General features: G+C 41.2%; 1 protein-coding gene across 1 annotated transcript in view; it reads right to left on the reverse strand.

Annotated features, from left to right (window-relative positions):
• Positions 1-14,015, reverse strand: part of ank1b (ankyrin 1, erythrocytic b) — a 66,287-nt gene that overhangs the window by 20,943 nt on the left and 31,329 nt on the right. The window contains exons 3-26 of the mRNA XM_040157016.1: positions 12,046-12,144; positions 11,100-11,198; positions 10,636-10,734; positions 9,713-9,898; positions 9,241-9,339; positions 8,867-8,965; positions 8,617-8,715; positions 8,158-8,355; positions 7,596-7,694; positions 7,299-7,397; positions 6,568-6,666; positions 6,089-6,286; positions 5,723-5,821; positions 5,329-5,427; positions 4,878-5,075; positions 4,567-4,665; positions 4,157-4,255; positions 3,908-4,006; positions 2,943-3,035; positions 2,631-2,703; positions 2,425-2,445; positions 928-1,051; positions 626-689; positions 107-219 (exon numbers count right to left, since the gene is read on the reverse strand). Coding sequence (XP_040012950.1) covers positions 107-219; positions 626-689; positions 928-1,051; positions 2,425-2,445; positions 2,631-2,703; positions 2,943-3,035; positions 3,908-4,006; positions 4,157-4,255; positions 4,567-4,665; positions 4,878-5,075; positions 5,329-5,427; positions 5,723-5,821; positions 6,089-6,286; positions 6,568-6,666; positions 7,299-7,397; positions 7,596-7,694; positions 8,158-8,355; positions 8,617-8,715; positions 8,867-8,965; positions 9,241-9,339; positions 9,713-9,898; positions 10,636-10,734; positions 11,100-11,198; positions 12,046-12,144 — 2,654 coding nt within the window. The remainder of the gene's footprint in view (positions 1-106; positions 220-625; positions 690-927; positions 1,052-2,424; positions 2,446-2,630; positions 2,704-2,942; positions 3,036-3,907; positions 4,007-4,156; positions 4,256-4,566; positions 4,666-4,877; positions 5,076-5,328; positions 5,428-5,722; positions 5,822-6,088; positions 6,287-6,567; positions 6,667-7,298; positions 7,398-7,595; positions 7,695-8,157; positions 8,356-8,616; positions 8,716-8,866; positions 8,966-9,240; positions 9,340-9,712; positions 9,899-10,635; positions 10,735-11,099; positions 11,199-12,045; positions 12,145-14,015) is intronic.

Genomic DNA, 14,015 nt, shown 5'->3' on the forward strand with positions numbered 1-14,015 from the left:
ATCTTTATGATAAGCCTGACAAGCAGCATCAACAAATAACACAACTTTAGCATACATGCAATCAGAAATGAGGATTACAATGCCGCAGAATGTTTTATTAGATTACCCCGTGTGAATAGGGCTGGCCACGGGGCTGACATTGTCTGAAGTCTCCGTAGCAGGACTGCTCGGGATAAGAGAGTCTTCATCATATTCCTTTGGCAGGGGGATGGGGGTATGCTGAGGGTAGAGAGGGAGAAAAAAGGAAGGCAGTGAAACATTGAGAGGCAGTCGAATAACCATGACTGAAAGCATTAAGACAGAGAAAAGCGGGATGGAATGACAGAGAAGAGACAGAAAGAGGAAAGGAGAGCCAGAAGAAGGTGATACAGCACCATGAAAGTAGTGAAAGAAAAAAGAGAGAATGATAGAAACAGGCAGAGAGTAAAACAGCAAAGGAGGAGACAATCTAACAGTGGACAGGGAGAAAATCAGAAACCAAAGATGAGGTAAAAATTAATACCAGAATACTTTTTAATATTGGAGGTATTAGACTTTCACACATGAATATCTGTGTCCAATAGGATAAACTAACACATGCTTACGAAATGTAATGCGTGCTCTAAACATCATGAGTTAAGCCCACCTGATCCAGCAGAACTGTCTCTGGGGACACACAAGGGATCCTGGGAATAGCAGGCGAATATGGGCTGCGGCAGAGGAAGTGAGAATAATATAAGACACGAGACAATTGCTGACTATTATTCTACAATAGAAAATCTAATAAAATCAATTGATGTCATTCTGCTCCTTCTAATAATTTAAGACAAAGATAAATTATCTATGGCAGTCATTCAATGACTCAATCAATCCCATTTTACGACATCTATTATGTAATTCTTGACAGGCTCTGTACTGGCTCAGCTCAGCCAGTACACATTGACTTACGTTGTACCCAAGCCACCCTCAAAGTCTCTTAGAGTCTTCTTAGGGGAGAGGAAGTCATCGTCCTGGTCCTTGAAGTCATCGAGCTTTAAGTAGCGGGCTCCATCCATCCCGAGCAACTCATCTCCTGTGGGCAAAGTAAAGAGGTCAGGAATGTGGAAAAGGAGGGAAGAGGAAAAACGAGGACTGGCAAAGAACAGGTTGCAGAGAGCACATAAAGAAAAGGACGAGACCAGGGGAATACAAAATAATGCTGAGCTCAGCTCTCAAGTTCTTCCACTCAGTCGTAAAATGCAAGTTTCTTAATCTAATCTGCCAATGAAATTCATTTTTTTCTCAATGCACTATGAATTGTTTCAACATTTTTTACAAGTGACAATATCTTGAACTGCGGCTGACTTCTCCACTTGAATCAAAATAACGTCAATTAATTCAATTCTCCATGAGTGGAAGTAGTAATTGTTACACCACCATACTTCCCATCCCATCACCTTCATGAAACCACAGAAAAAAATGGCCAAAAAGCAATTTCATATATATTTAATCCAAGCAATGGAGTCAAACCAACAACAACTAGAGCCAATGAAAACCAAAGGAGTGAAAAAAAGAGGTAAGACAGTGCATATTAACACAGTTTAGGACACTGCATGGACGGCAAACTGCAAGGCACCTGGTGACAGCTTTTTTAGTGAGCATGCCCATTAAAGATGAAATCACATGTGGTGATGGTTGTTTCTGTGTAGGAGAAAATACCTCAATTATTAAGGAGGAATGATATTGAAATAATAATCATAACAACAATAGTAAACTATAAACCATTTCGAAAAACAGAGGTGTTTACAGATTATGAAACATTAATGACTACAAGCTGTACAGGTAAACACAAAAATAATAAAAGAGCAATACAATTAAACAACTACAACACAAGCAAAACCGATTAAAAATGACGCTTGTATGTGAAAATGCTTTTGTTTGTAAAAATTACAGTGATTTGATTAAATTCTGAATATCTTAAAGCAGAAATACGACTGCATACATAGCAACTGTTTGTGTTGTTTACAGAGGCATTTCACAGCTGGGGCACAGCATGTGTTTAATCAGCGTATTGATTAATTAGGCTGTAAAAGGCAGGAGTAACTGCAATGCTGAATTGGAAGGAAGCTGTTTGTCTTTATTAATGGAGATATTCTGGAGTTCTGTCAATAATGAGACCAAGGACATATGTGCATTGAACGCTGGTGAAAGGAAAATGTCGTGACTACATGCTGATGAAAAACAGACACATTTTTGAAATAAAACTCTAAGCAAGAGGGAGAGGAGGAGAGAATAGTGATAGAGAGGATAAAGATAAAGGAATCAGGGCTGGAGTTGAGAGCAGATTCAGTGGAACTGATTAGAAAGACAATTAGTGACGCACAGAGAAAAATGAGAAAGTACAATTGCAATGAAGGCACAAGTTCACTAGTCACCGGACCGGACAAGATACAGACATAATCCTACCTAACGTTAGCTGGGCAACCCCTACAAAAAAAAACGGAAAAGGGCGTTATAAACAGTCATATACACACTTAAATTCATTCTGGTACTTTGTAATGTCAGTGTACCTCCCAAACAGTCTTCTTCCACCAAAATGGAGTCAGAACTGGAAACGAATGATCAAAGCTGCACAACTGATGTGTTTAACATAATGAAATCAGATAGCCTACCTTCATCCTCTGAGACATCCAAAATCTCATCCACTGTTTCAGGAAAACTCATCCGATGCTTTTCTGTAGTGATCTGTGAAGAGCGGAGGGAGAGGGTGAGAGGGTTATGGCAGAGACAAGGGAGGGAGAGAGATGGAGAAGAAAGAGAGGAGAAAAGATGGAAAACGCGGCATTATTTTGCGTGCAGGTGAGGGAGCTGAACCTGATCAAAAAAAGGAAATCTTTTAATGGAACAACTGAGTCGTGGTGTGTCAAGGCTACTTCTCTGAGCAGTGGTGTAACCATGTGAACCACACATGATGTGTTGCTCACCGTGGAGACAGACTCTTCGGTAACCAGCTTCAGCACGTCAATGACAGATATGTAACCCAGCCGCTTCGCAATGCCCAATGGAGATGTCCCATTCTGTACAGAGAAAGACGAGAAACATCGTCACACAAAATATTTCCATTGATTTTTTTTGTACACTAGAAAAAAATGCAAATATAAAATACATAGTATTTTGTGTAATTACAGCTATGGTTATGTAATTTCTTTAGATTTGGAATTAGCAATATGTTGCTTAAGTCAGAAAATATCTCTAATATCAACCGGAAAAAATTATACACATTGCAAAGATATATTACAGTATCCCAGAGGGATGAATGGTGAGTGGAGACAAGGGGATGCTCATTTATATTATAAGACAGAATCTGCCTGAGATCAACATAGATGGGTAAAGTATCTTAATTCTACACAAAAAAATGTAAAGGTCCGACCATAGGTGATGCATTGGAAGGCTGTATTACAGTCGAGTGATATTACAGTGGATAGTATATTGACCATCCTCTCTCTAGAATATTTAGGAGCTGGTTATCATTGTCAGAGGCAAAAGGACATTTTGTGAAATCTGTCTGATCATGGTGTTCAGTGGCTGTCATATGAATATGGCTCTGTACACCTTCCAGGGAGCCTTGGCAGATTGTGCAATCTCTAATGGTTTCTATTATTGTTTCAATTTCTATAACAGTTAATCAGTAACTTTAACTGTGCCTGCGATTGGTTTCATTAAACTGTGCCCGTCAAGCCACTTGAATCATGTCATGTAAGACGGTGTGATAGGAATGACCAGAAAGCAGGTATGATCTCAGAGGGTTGCCTTCAGAGACCCTTTTGTCATTCGTTTTCATGTTATCTATAGGAGACACATTTATGTTTCCCCAGTGAGATCAGTGTGCCCGTCAGTGGGAATGCCCAGACAAAGGATAACAGGGTAAGGTATTCCTAAGGTGTCTCACCGAAGTAATCTCATTGGGCTGGGCTCCGTGTTTCAACAACAGGGTGACAATATCAGTGTGGCCCTGCTGAGCTGCCTGGTGTAGAGGGGTGTAGCCCATCTGCGGAATTAAATGGGGGGGGTTCAGACAAAATAACAAACACAGAAAAAGCAGTGTTTCAGTGTTTGACACAACTACTCAAAAGGCCCATTTGGAGTACAAGTCGTACATAGTCATATATATAATACAAGTGAGCTAGAGAAAGGTTACCCTTGTCTTGCTGTTCACGTGAGCCTGCTGCTGCAGAAGGAACTTCACCATCTTGATGTTGCCATAGTGACAGGCCACATGAAGGGGTGTGTAGCCCATCTGAGACGGGGAGAAAGAGAGACAGCTGGCTGGTGTTCAGTAGCTTCACTGATGCCTCCTAATAGGCAATTTGGATCTTGTGAAAACAAGTGTACACTCTTACAAAGATGAGCATGCACAGTTGTAAAGGGGTGGCAAATGCTGCCTTAAAGTATTTGATAGATTTTATATCCATTTTTAATGTCTCAAACATGGATTAGCTGGTGTCAGCAAAGTGGAACGAGCTACCTCAGTGATATCTCTTAACTCAAGTCACCTGATCATATTTTTATTTTATCATTTTGTGCACAGGCGGAGATGGTGTAACTTACCCGTGAAGCAGCGTAAACGGAAGCTCCCTGTTTGACCAAAGTGTCAGCGATACCCACGTGACCCTCCTGAGCCACAAGATGCAGAGGAGTCAGTCCATTCTGAAAGACAGAAAGTTAATCAACAGGAGAGATGAGCAATACGTCTTCATTGAACAGTATTTCTAAGGTATATCTATTTTGTTGGATATTATATACTCTAATAATCATACAACTTTTTTTTCCAAAATTCTTCCAATCACATTTGAAGGTGAAAAACTATGTTTATCTAAATGTCTGAGACTGATGTGTGTTGATCACTTCCAATATTATACCTTGTTTCCCAGATTAACGTTGGCCTGTTTGGAGATGAGCAGAGCCACTATGTCAGGCCGTCCCTCCTGTGACGCGAGGTGCAGGGGCGTGATGCCTTGGAGGGACTCGGCATTGGGTGAAGCCCCATTCTGCAGCAGACAACTGGCCACCTCCATCTGGTTCTGCTTGGCTGCTATGTGCAGGGGCGTGTAGCCATTCTGTAGAGAGAAACAAGGACATACAGACCACAGGCAAGAGTGGGCTTCCCTTTTCTTAACGTTCTTCATTTGCTTTTAGAATAAAACTCCAATGCTGTCGTGAGAGATGGGTTCAGAGTACAGAGTGAATTGCCGTATGTCTAAGTACCACGCACTCATTTGACCTGTTCTGCTATTTGTGTCAGCGACGGGTTGGCATGCTGTGTTGGCCTGCCTGTACGATTACGTGCACACACATATGTGAGCATCTTACTCGAGCAGTGCTGTGTGCAGATCCTCCCTTGCTGACCAGAAGTTTAACAACATCCAGGTTGTTGTGATGGACGGCCACATGAAGGGGTGTCAGACCATTCTGTTAAACACGCACACACACACACACACACACACACACACACACACACACACACACACACACACACACACACATATAGAAACCCATGGACATACACATACCGAAAAACCATACAGAAACACATATATATATGAAACACATACCGTGACAATCTATCAATCAGCTGACGTCCTAAAAATCCTCTCTATGAAGTCAGGCTTTCTGATTGAATTGCTCTTCACAGCCTCGTAAAGAGTGCCTTGTTGTTTGTGTGTACGTCAGGGATCTGAACTACAGGGATCACACATTGTCTCACCTTCCCAGCTGCATTAGGGTTGGCTCCTCTCTCCAGAAGTAGTTCCGCCACGTCCACCTTTCCATATTTAGAGGCCACGTGGAGGGGAGTGAAGCCTTTCTGCTCAAAAGAGAGAAAAACATACAGAGAGCTGTTTACCCAGATCCAACAGCTGTTTTTGAATAAATGTTTTACTTTTTAATTTTTCTTCATTCTCATATAGTTTAGAAACTGAACCTAAACTAGTATCTGACAGCAATAAAACTCTATGTAAAAGATATGTAAAAGTTTTCTGCCAGATGAAGATCAGTTAAGGCTGAAATATTGTTGCACTGAGCATTAAACCAGATGCGGCCATTTTTTCCTCTGCCACGGCTTCTACTCTACCTTTGTCATCTTGATTTGCTGTGCTCCAGCATCCAGCAATATTCGAATGGTGTGGACGTGTCCTTCACGTGCAGCGATGTGTAAGGGTGTATGGCCTGCCGTTGTAGCCGAGTCGGTGTTGGCGTTGTGCTCAAGGAGCAGCTTGACAAGCTCCTTGTGGCCCATACGGGCTGCGCAGTGTAGAGGTGTCTGGTCATCCTGGACACGGACAACAAGGAGAAGAGAGGTCAGTTTACGTTTTAAACAGGAAAACTGACATTATTAAGTTGTGGGTAAAGAAACACTACTAGCCAGGTACCCCTAATCAACCCTGCCACTGATGTACGCTAACTTTATTGTGCACCTGAGGTGGGCCGTATTTCACTTTTCTGACGGCAAGACCTCCTCAAGAAATACTGAATGGCAACAACAGATGCAAATATACAAACACGGTTTATTTCGGGTTGTGATGACTGAAGTTACGACTACACAGCTCATACCTTAGCCTTGGCATCCACTTGCGCTGCGTTCTGCAGCAGGAACTGAGCAACTTCACAGTGTCCCGCTCTTGAGGCCATGTGCAGGGGAGTCTCCACTTTCTGGTGTGGGCAAGCATGGACAACAACTCACTCAAATTACACACTAGAATGTCACTTGCATGTATGTTATTGAGATTTTCACTTCATTCATCCATTTCTGTATATTTGCTGAGCATTGGGAGGTTCAGTTTTTTCACTCAAGTACTGCTTTTCTAATTTCTTATTTAACAATTATTTATATGATCCCTTTTAGAACTTTTAGACCAAGTTTGAATATTGATTTTTGATTGAAACAAATCCACCTTTAAATCCACCTTGTTCATGAGGGCCCATGGTTCAGATCAGTCTATTAATTTCAGTAATCCAGAAATAATTAAAGCTTATTCTGCAATATCGTTTTCAACAGCAGGACCTTTCTGTGGTGCTGAAAAATAAAAGTCAAAGAATCTATGACTAATTGTTGAATTTATGACCCACAAAATAAATCTTCTCCTGTAATTAATTATTGAACTCAATGTGGAATTAATTCTCTCTTATTAGAGAGAGTAAGAGAGAGAACTTTTTGTAACTAATCCTAACACTGATAATTTAGACCATTAATTCAGTCAACTGGCAATGTTGAAAAGTGATCTAAAAGAAAAAAAAAATTAAAATGGGCTTGTTTAGTTATGGGGAAGAAAAGGGGTTCTCACCACATTGGAAGCATTAGGTGAAGCACCTCTTTGGAGCAGGTTCTTCACTATGTTCAGATGGCCCATGAATGCTGCTACATGAAGAGGAGTGAGACCAGACTGCACACACAAGAACAGACAGAGGGGGCATTTCAATTCATTAGCCACATCCGACCGACTGGCAATCAATCAAAAAGCCAGCTTTAAGACAGATGACGCTCACATCGGGCAGGGGATATAGGAATTTAAAAATACAGCACCATATATGCCCTGCCATTTGCCTTTTTCAGACTCTCCTTTGTGCTCACATCGTCTCACCTCTGTGACAGCTTCCAAAGAAGCAGAGTGCTTAAGCAGCAGGTCCATGGACCGCATGTGGTTCTTCTTGCAAGCAATATGTAGAGGTGTGAAGCCATTCTGGAGACACAGAGAAAATAGTTCACAACTGGACTACACGTGTGTACAGTCCTGATTAAAAGGCTGTAAAGGTTAAAAGTAAAGGTATAAAGACTTCAGTTATATACTAAAGATTGTGACCATATTCTAATTGTTTCAATTTTCTTTAAATTTAGCCTTTTTTAAATTTATTTTACAGGGCTATATTAATTTCAGAATTGTCTACATGTAGTGATGGTGAATGTTAAATGTGGCAATACAAAGGTTTAACGATTAGTAATTTTAAATTTGTAGTGTAACCCCTGGACTATGAAAGTCATTTAATAATCAATATATCATCTTTAACAAAGATTTTAGTGCTTTATACGTAAAATAAGCTGCATTTAGTTTCGAACAACACGAAGATCACAAAATACAGTATTGGTGTCACTATGACCACCCTGATGATCTCAGACTTTTTTCAGTTTTGAAGTCAGTTAGTCACCAGAGCGCGTGCATTGGCTTTGGCCCCCTTGTCCAGTAGGACTTTGGCCATGCGATGGTGACCACAGTGGGCTGCTACATGAAGAGGGGTTAAATGGTCCAGCGTGATATCGTCAATCTCAGCGTTGTATTGCAGTAGCTGCCTGACACAGTCCATGTGATCCCCCTGAGCTGCCATGTGGATGGGAGACAGACCATTCTGTAGGAGACAAAGAATGGGACACACAGAGAGGAAGGAAAAGAGGAGAGAAAATGAAAAAGAGAAGGTGGGGAGGAGAAGAAGATAGATTTGTCACTGCTGCCAAAATAGTAGGTTATTTCAAAAGACTTGAGATTCACAAAGTCAAAATCGGTACTTAACAGGAAACTCTGATGATCACTGCTGATTACAAAGCTCCCAAGGCTAGTAATGGCTAACAGACAGCCACAGTGGCCGCAGTATTTCATTAAAGTCATCTACCTTGGTTTTAGCCTGGATGGGAGCACCGTGTTCCAGCAGGATCTCAATAATGCGAACATGGCCATTCCTGGCTGCACAGTGGAGAGGAGTCAGCTCATCCTACAAAGAGATGAAGAGGCATAGTAAACGGAAAAGTGTCAAACGACATCAGAGACAGTAATGAGAATATTGGCTGGGAGGATAACCGATGGGGGAAATAGATACTGAGAAGGCATTAAGCATGTGTAAGTGACAAAATGCCATACACTACCTTAGTTTTGGCATCAATCTGTGCTCCTCTGTCCAGCAGTAGTCTGACCATCATCACATTGCCCCTCCTGGCGGCTATATGAAGGGGCGTGATGCCATTCTAGAGAAGCAGACGCAAAAAAATTAGTTGGTTGTATCAATCACCACCGTTTGTTGTTGTTGCATCAAGTCTCCAGATGACAAATGTGATAAAATGTGACAAAAATATAATGGAGCTTGTTCTATTATAACAACTACATGTATAGGGAAAATATAACTGTTGATATTCCTGTATTCTCCCTTTTATTCTTCTTCTCTCCACACACAATCTTTGATCCACATTCATTATTCCTTTAAGGTGCCGATCATTTAATCCTGCAGCTAAGACAAACTAACCTTGGGTATAAAGTTCACATTGGCTCCTCTGTTAAGCAGCAGCTGGGCTACGCTCATGTTCTCATAGTGGGCTGCAATATGGAGAGGTGTGAAACCAGTCTACAGAGAAAGAAACACAATGGGAGAGTGCGATCACACAAGTGTAAATACGGATAATTACAATCTATTTATATCACTATTGAAAAAAAAAAAAAGGCTAGAAAGTGCAGGACACACATTATACAATAGTTTGGGACATAAAGGAGGAAAGACAGAACAGTTAGTGAGCGTGTTAAATAAACAGCATTTTTATTAAGTGATATTTGGTTGGAGAGTTTTCTTTTCATTCATAGAAACACATTACTGTTGATCTATTTTTCTTTCTGCACATGCAACAATTTTTCTTTTTCTTGTTCTTTTTGGTTGATTACATCGTCATAGTACACTAAGAAGTAAACCATTAAACCAGTACACACACAAAGTGAGTGCATACCTTGCTGAGCACATCGGGGTTGGGATCGTTCTGTAGGAGTACTGCGGCGGTGCGCGTGTCGTCGTTTCGTGCAGCGATGTGCAGGGCGGGGAGGCGCACCTTGCCCTTGGTGCCATAGTTGATGAGCAGCGCCACAACGTTTTCATGGCCCTGCTGGAGGGCTACGGCCAGGGGAGTGAAGCCATCCTGAGAAGGGAGAGGATGAGCAAAAGAGATTTTGAAATGGTGGAGAGGGCAAGAACAGGGTACAAACGGAGGAAGAGGCAAGAATGATAATGGAATGAAGAAGAGAGATGGAAAAGGGAGAAAGTGAAAAAAATAATATTTCCTTGAGATGATACAGTGAAAGATGTAATGTCTACTTGCCTGATTATTCTTTAACCTGGCATCAAAAAAGCACTTACGTGCATATTTATGAAAGAAAATCCACAACTATTTACACTTGGCTTCTCAGAAGTGTTCCATTATTAAACATCACTAGGAACAATTTCACATGTATCTATCATACATTACAAACAAAGGGGCTTATAAACCTAGAAATGGTGTCAATCGGAAAATTATCCCAAAACATTTGTTTATAATTAGAGTTAGCACAAATGGCAGCTTTGCATTAACAGCTAATTTGCTTGATTTAATAAAATAAGATTTTTGGACTCAGTAGGAGACAAAATGACTTCATATAATGATAATGTTGCTTTGCATTGTAACCCATCCCCATTCTGATCACATCTTTCTGAGCTGTGTAAAAGAAACAACCAGCAGTGTTTTTCACTTTGCTAAACCCTGTGTTTTTATGCAATGCGTGATAGCACACAGACACCACTGATGTTTAAGGACCGAATTAGTAATCATTAAGTTTGGCTAATCAGGGCAACCTCAGTAAAAACTCACAATCAAACAGGCAGTCTGAAAGAGACATGTACCTCGGTTGGGAGGCTCTGATTGGCACCGTTCTCGAGCAGGAACTTGACCACCTCTAAGTGATTCTCCTGTGCTGCCATGTAGAGAGGACTGAACCCTTTCTGCTAGGCCACAAATACATTATGTATCATTACACATACGCAAACATACAATAATGTACGTTTCAACCCATATTACAAAATTTGCTGTCAGAAAAACACACACCCACACACATCTGCATACATACAGGGATTTGAGACTTAGTTGAGCTGGGGAAATAAATAATTAACAGGTATTTATTCTCAAGGACAAACACATGTACATTAGCTACATTCATCCTTACAGATACTGTATGTAAATATAGGGACAACTCTTTGGCAGGTGTGCCACATTTACAAGCACAGTAATACACAAAAACACACAAACACACAGACTAGGCCCACCCACTCACACACCCTTCTCTTGCTAACGGCTCGTGGTGACTCACATGTGACTGGGCATTAACGTTGGCACCGTAGTTGACAAGCTCAGCCACCACTTTCTCCTGCCCGGCCAGTGCTGCAATATGGAGAGCAGTGTTCCCTTTCTGGGGGTCACACACACACACACACACACACACACACACACACACACACACACACACACACACACACACACACACACACACACACACACACGGACACAAAACCACACAGACGGCGAGAGAAGAAAAAACAGAGTGAATGAGAGGAAAATGATTGCACCCTAATCGCCTACATCTCTAAACTGACAACCTGACACTGAAATACAAATAGTGTATTGTATTCAACCAGCATGTTAAATAAAAACTGTGATGATGAAAGCAGCAAAATTTTATTCATATTTACATTTTAGGCATTTAGGTCATTTAGAAGCAAAATGTCTACACTGTGAATATCAAAACAAAACTAACTGTTAAGTATACTGAATATTTAATGACTGAATATTGATTGATTTATAAAAAAAAATACAAGCCAGTGGTACGAATTGGAGAAACAGTAAGAAAACAGTTCAGTACATACATTGTTTCAATGAAAACTGGGTAATTCCTCTTACATCTTCAAGCGTCTGAGGTGAGAGATCAATGGACTGACTCTCTCAACAAAACCCCAGCTTTTCCCGTCCCTTATGACACTGAAACCCCCACACAGAATAATGTCTGTTACTATACAGCTTTGTTGAAAATTTCAAGCACCTAGCTCTGGTGGCGAGGAGAAAGAAAGAATTTCTTATTGCAGGCAAGAGGCTCATCAGTGATCTTATACAGCTGTTTGAATGTTTGTGGTAACCGAACTGGCCCTGAGCTCAGCTAAAGATAAGAAAGGTGTTGGGAAAGTGTTATAGTTAGAGGGACTTATTCTATCAGGTCAGTGTGAATTGCTTTAGTGAGCAGGCATACAGAGAGAACAAAGTACCTTGGTGGTGGCTTCCAGCTCAATGCCAGCGTGTAGGAGCTCCAGGACCATTTTGACGTGACCTTCTTTAGAGGCCAGGTGTAACCCGTTGAGACCATTCTTGAGGGGAGAAAACAGAGGGATTTAGTCACATTAGAATAAGGGGAAACATATCGGATACAATATTCTGAAAAGTTACTGCCAAATCATACCAAAGTATTCATAATTTATAGCAATAAACTGCTGAACTGTTCATTAAACATAGGATTATCTGTGTCTCAAAGCCTCAGGAATGGTAAAGTAACCCTGTTAATAATCGGGATTAATATAATCACAGTCTACATGAACTGAAAATTCATACTACATCTCTCAGGGCAACTTAATGAGTTAAGTTGTGCTCTCGAGACTAACTGTAATAATACATGCACACGTATGCTGAGTAACAGATTCTACCTCCCTAAATCAATTAATGCAAGAGATCTGTGCAAAGAGCTCTCAGAGGGCCTTCCTTGGCCACCTTTGTCCTTGTCCTCTCCTTGGCCTTCATCACCGCGTGTCTTGGCTACAACCATTAACATTAACATGGGAGTATCTCATGACCTTTCAGAATTGAGTGCAGTGGGGGTCTGAGAAACCAGAGCGTCGAGCGTTTGACTTCTGCTGCTCAGCATCATCGAACTGCCCAGTTCACATTCCACCTGTTTTAAATGTGCCCAAATTACATTATGGAAATTTAAGAAAGATGAGGCAGAAAGAAACACAGTGCATCCATCAGTCGCACGCCCCTGTGAGCAGTGCAACTGAAGACTCAGTTCTGACAAAATGAAGAACCCGATGAGACTGATGAGTAAGCGGGCTGTTTATCTGTCTGGTTGTCTATCTGTCTCTCTGGCTGGCTTCACTTGGTTTAAGTGAGGTCTGACCTGCAAACTGCCTGCTGTAACCAATCTGGCCACGAGGAGTCTCCATGATCCACACTGCACTCAGCCTTCCGATCATACTGCAGTGTCACTCAATTCAAATGGGTAACACGGCCTCTCTGCGAGCATGCGCAGAGTCATGGGGAACACACTCTGTGTCAGTGGAAATGACTGATAAACGCTGCATGTGAACATGTACATGCTCACATGGGACTGAAGCGGATACATACTGATTTTCAGTTTTTTGTTTTTAACACAAAAATAAGACCTTCAGTGGCCGCTGACACTGCTTCCAGCTATAGCAGGGACAGGTTATTGCTGCAGAATCACATAAATCACATAAAAATACCTTCTCTGTCCTTGCCCAGGTCCTCAGTAAGAAGCCAACAATATAATGGTAAACAAAAAGAAACAGAGGCAAGCTAGAAAGAGAGGACTGCATAAGGAAATGTAGGGAAATGAATCGTATTAGAAAATCATATTTAGGGCCTTTAGAAATAAAACTCATCACACAGTTGTGGGTATGAAATGCAATTCTTGTAGATGATATCAATAATCAGTAATTATTTAGCCGATTACAATCTTAATACACAGATGTTAAGGACCATTGAAAATAGTGCAAAATGTACATTTCCTTTTATTTCAATAGTCATTTATCTTCCCTATCTCATCTTTTGTGTGTGTGTGTGTGTGTGTGTGTGTGTGTGTGTGTGTGTGTGTGTGTGTGTGTGTGTGTTTGTTGCTTGTCTAAGTTGTACAACACACACTGAGGGAGCTGGGCGTTCATTCTTAATGCCCAGACTTCCATCTCGCTGGCAGTGTTTTGTCTCTGCGTAAAAGCACTTGTCCATTCAGTTACCAAACATCACTCTCACTCCTAAGCCCTTCCTCGACACAAGAACACAGTCGCGTCGATGAGTCCAAACCACACACATTCACATTTCCACATTATTCACTTGCCTGAAATTGTTGTGTTATCGCCCTGATGCAACAAAGTGTAAGAGAGCAGGGCTGAAGATTGAAGGAGCTATAATCTAATATACTTAATTATTCAGTACACCACTTTACACA

This window comes from Xiphias gladius, chromosome 20 (assembly GCF_016859285.1).
Source record: "Xiphias gladius isolate SHS-SW01 ecotype Sanya breed wild chromosome 20, ASM1685928v1, whole genome shotgun sequence".
Classification (NCBI taxonomy): Eukaryota; Metazoa; Chordata; class Actinopteri; order Istiophoriformes; family Xiphiidae; genus Xiphias; species Xiphias gladius.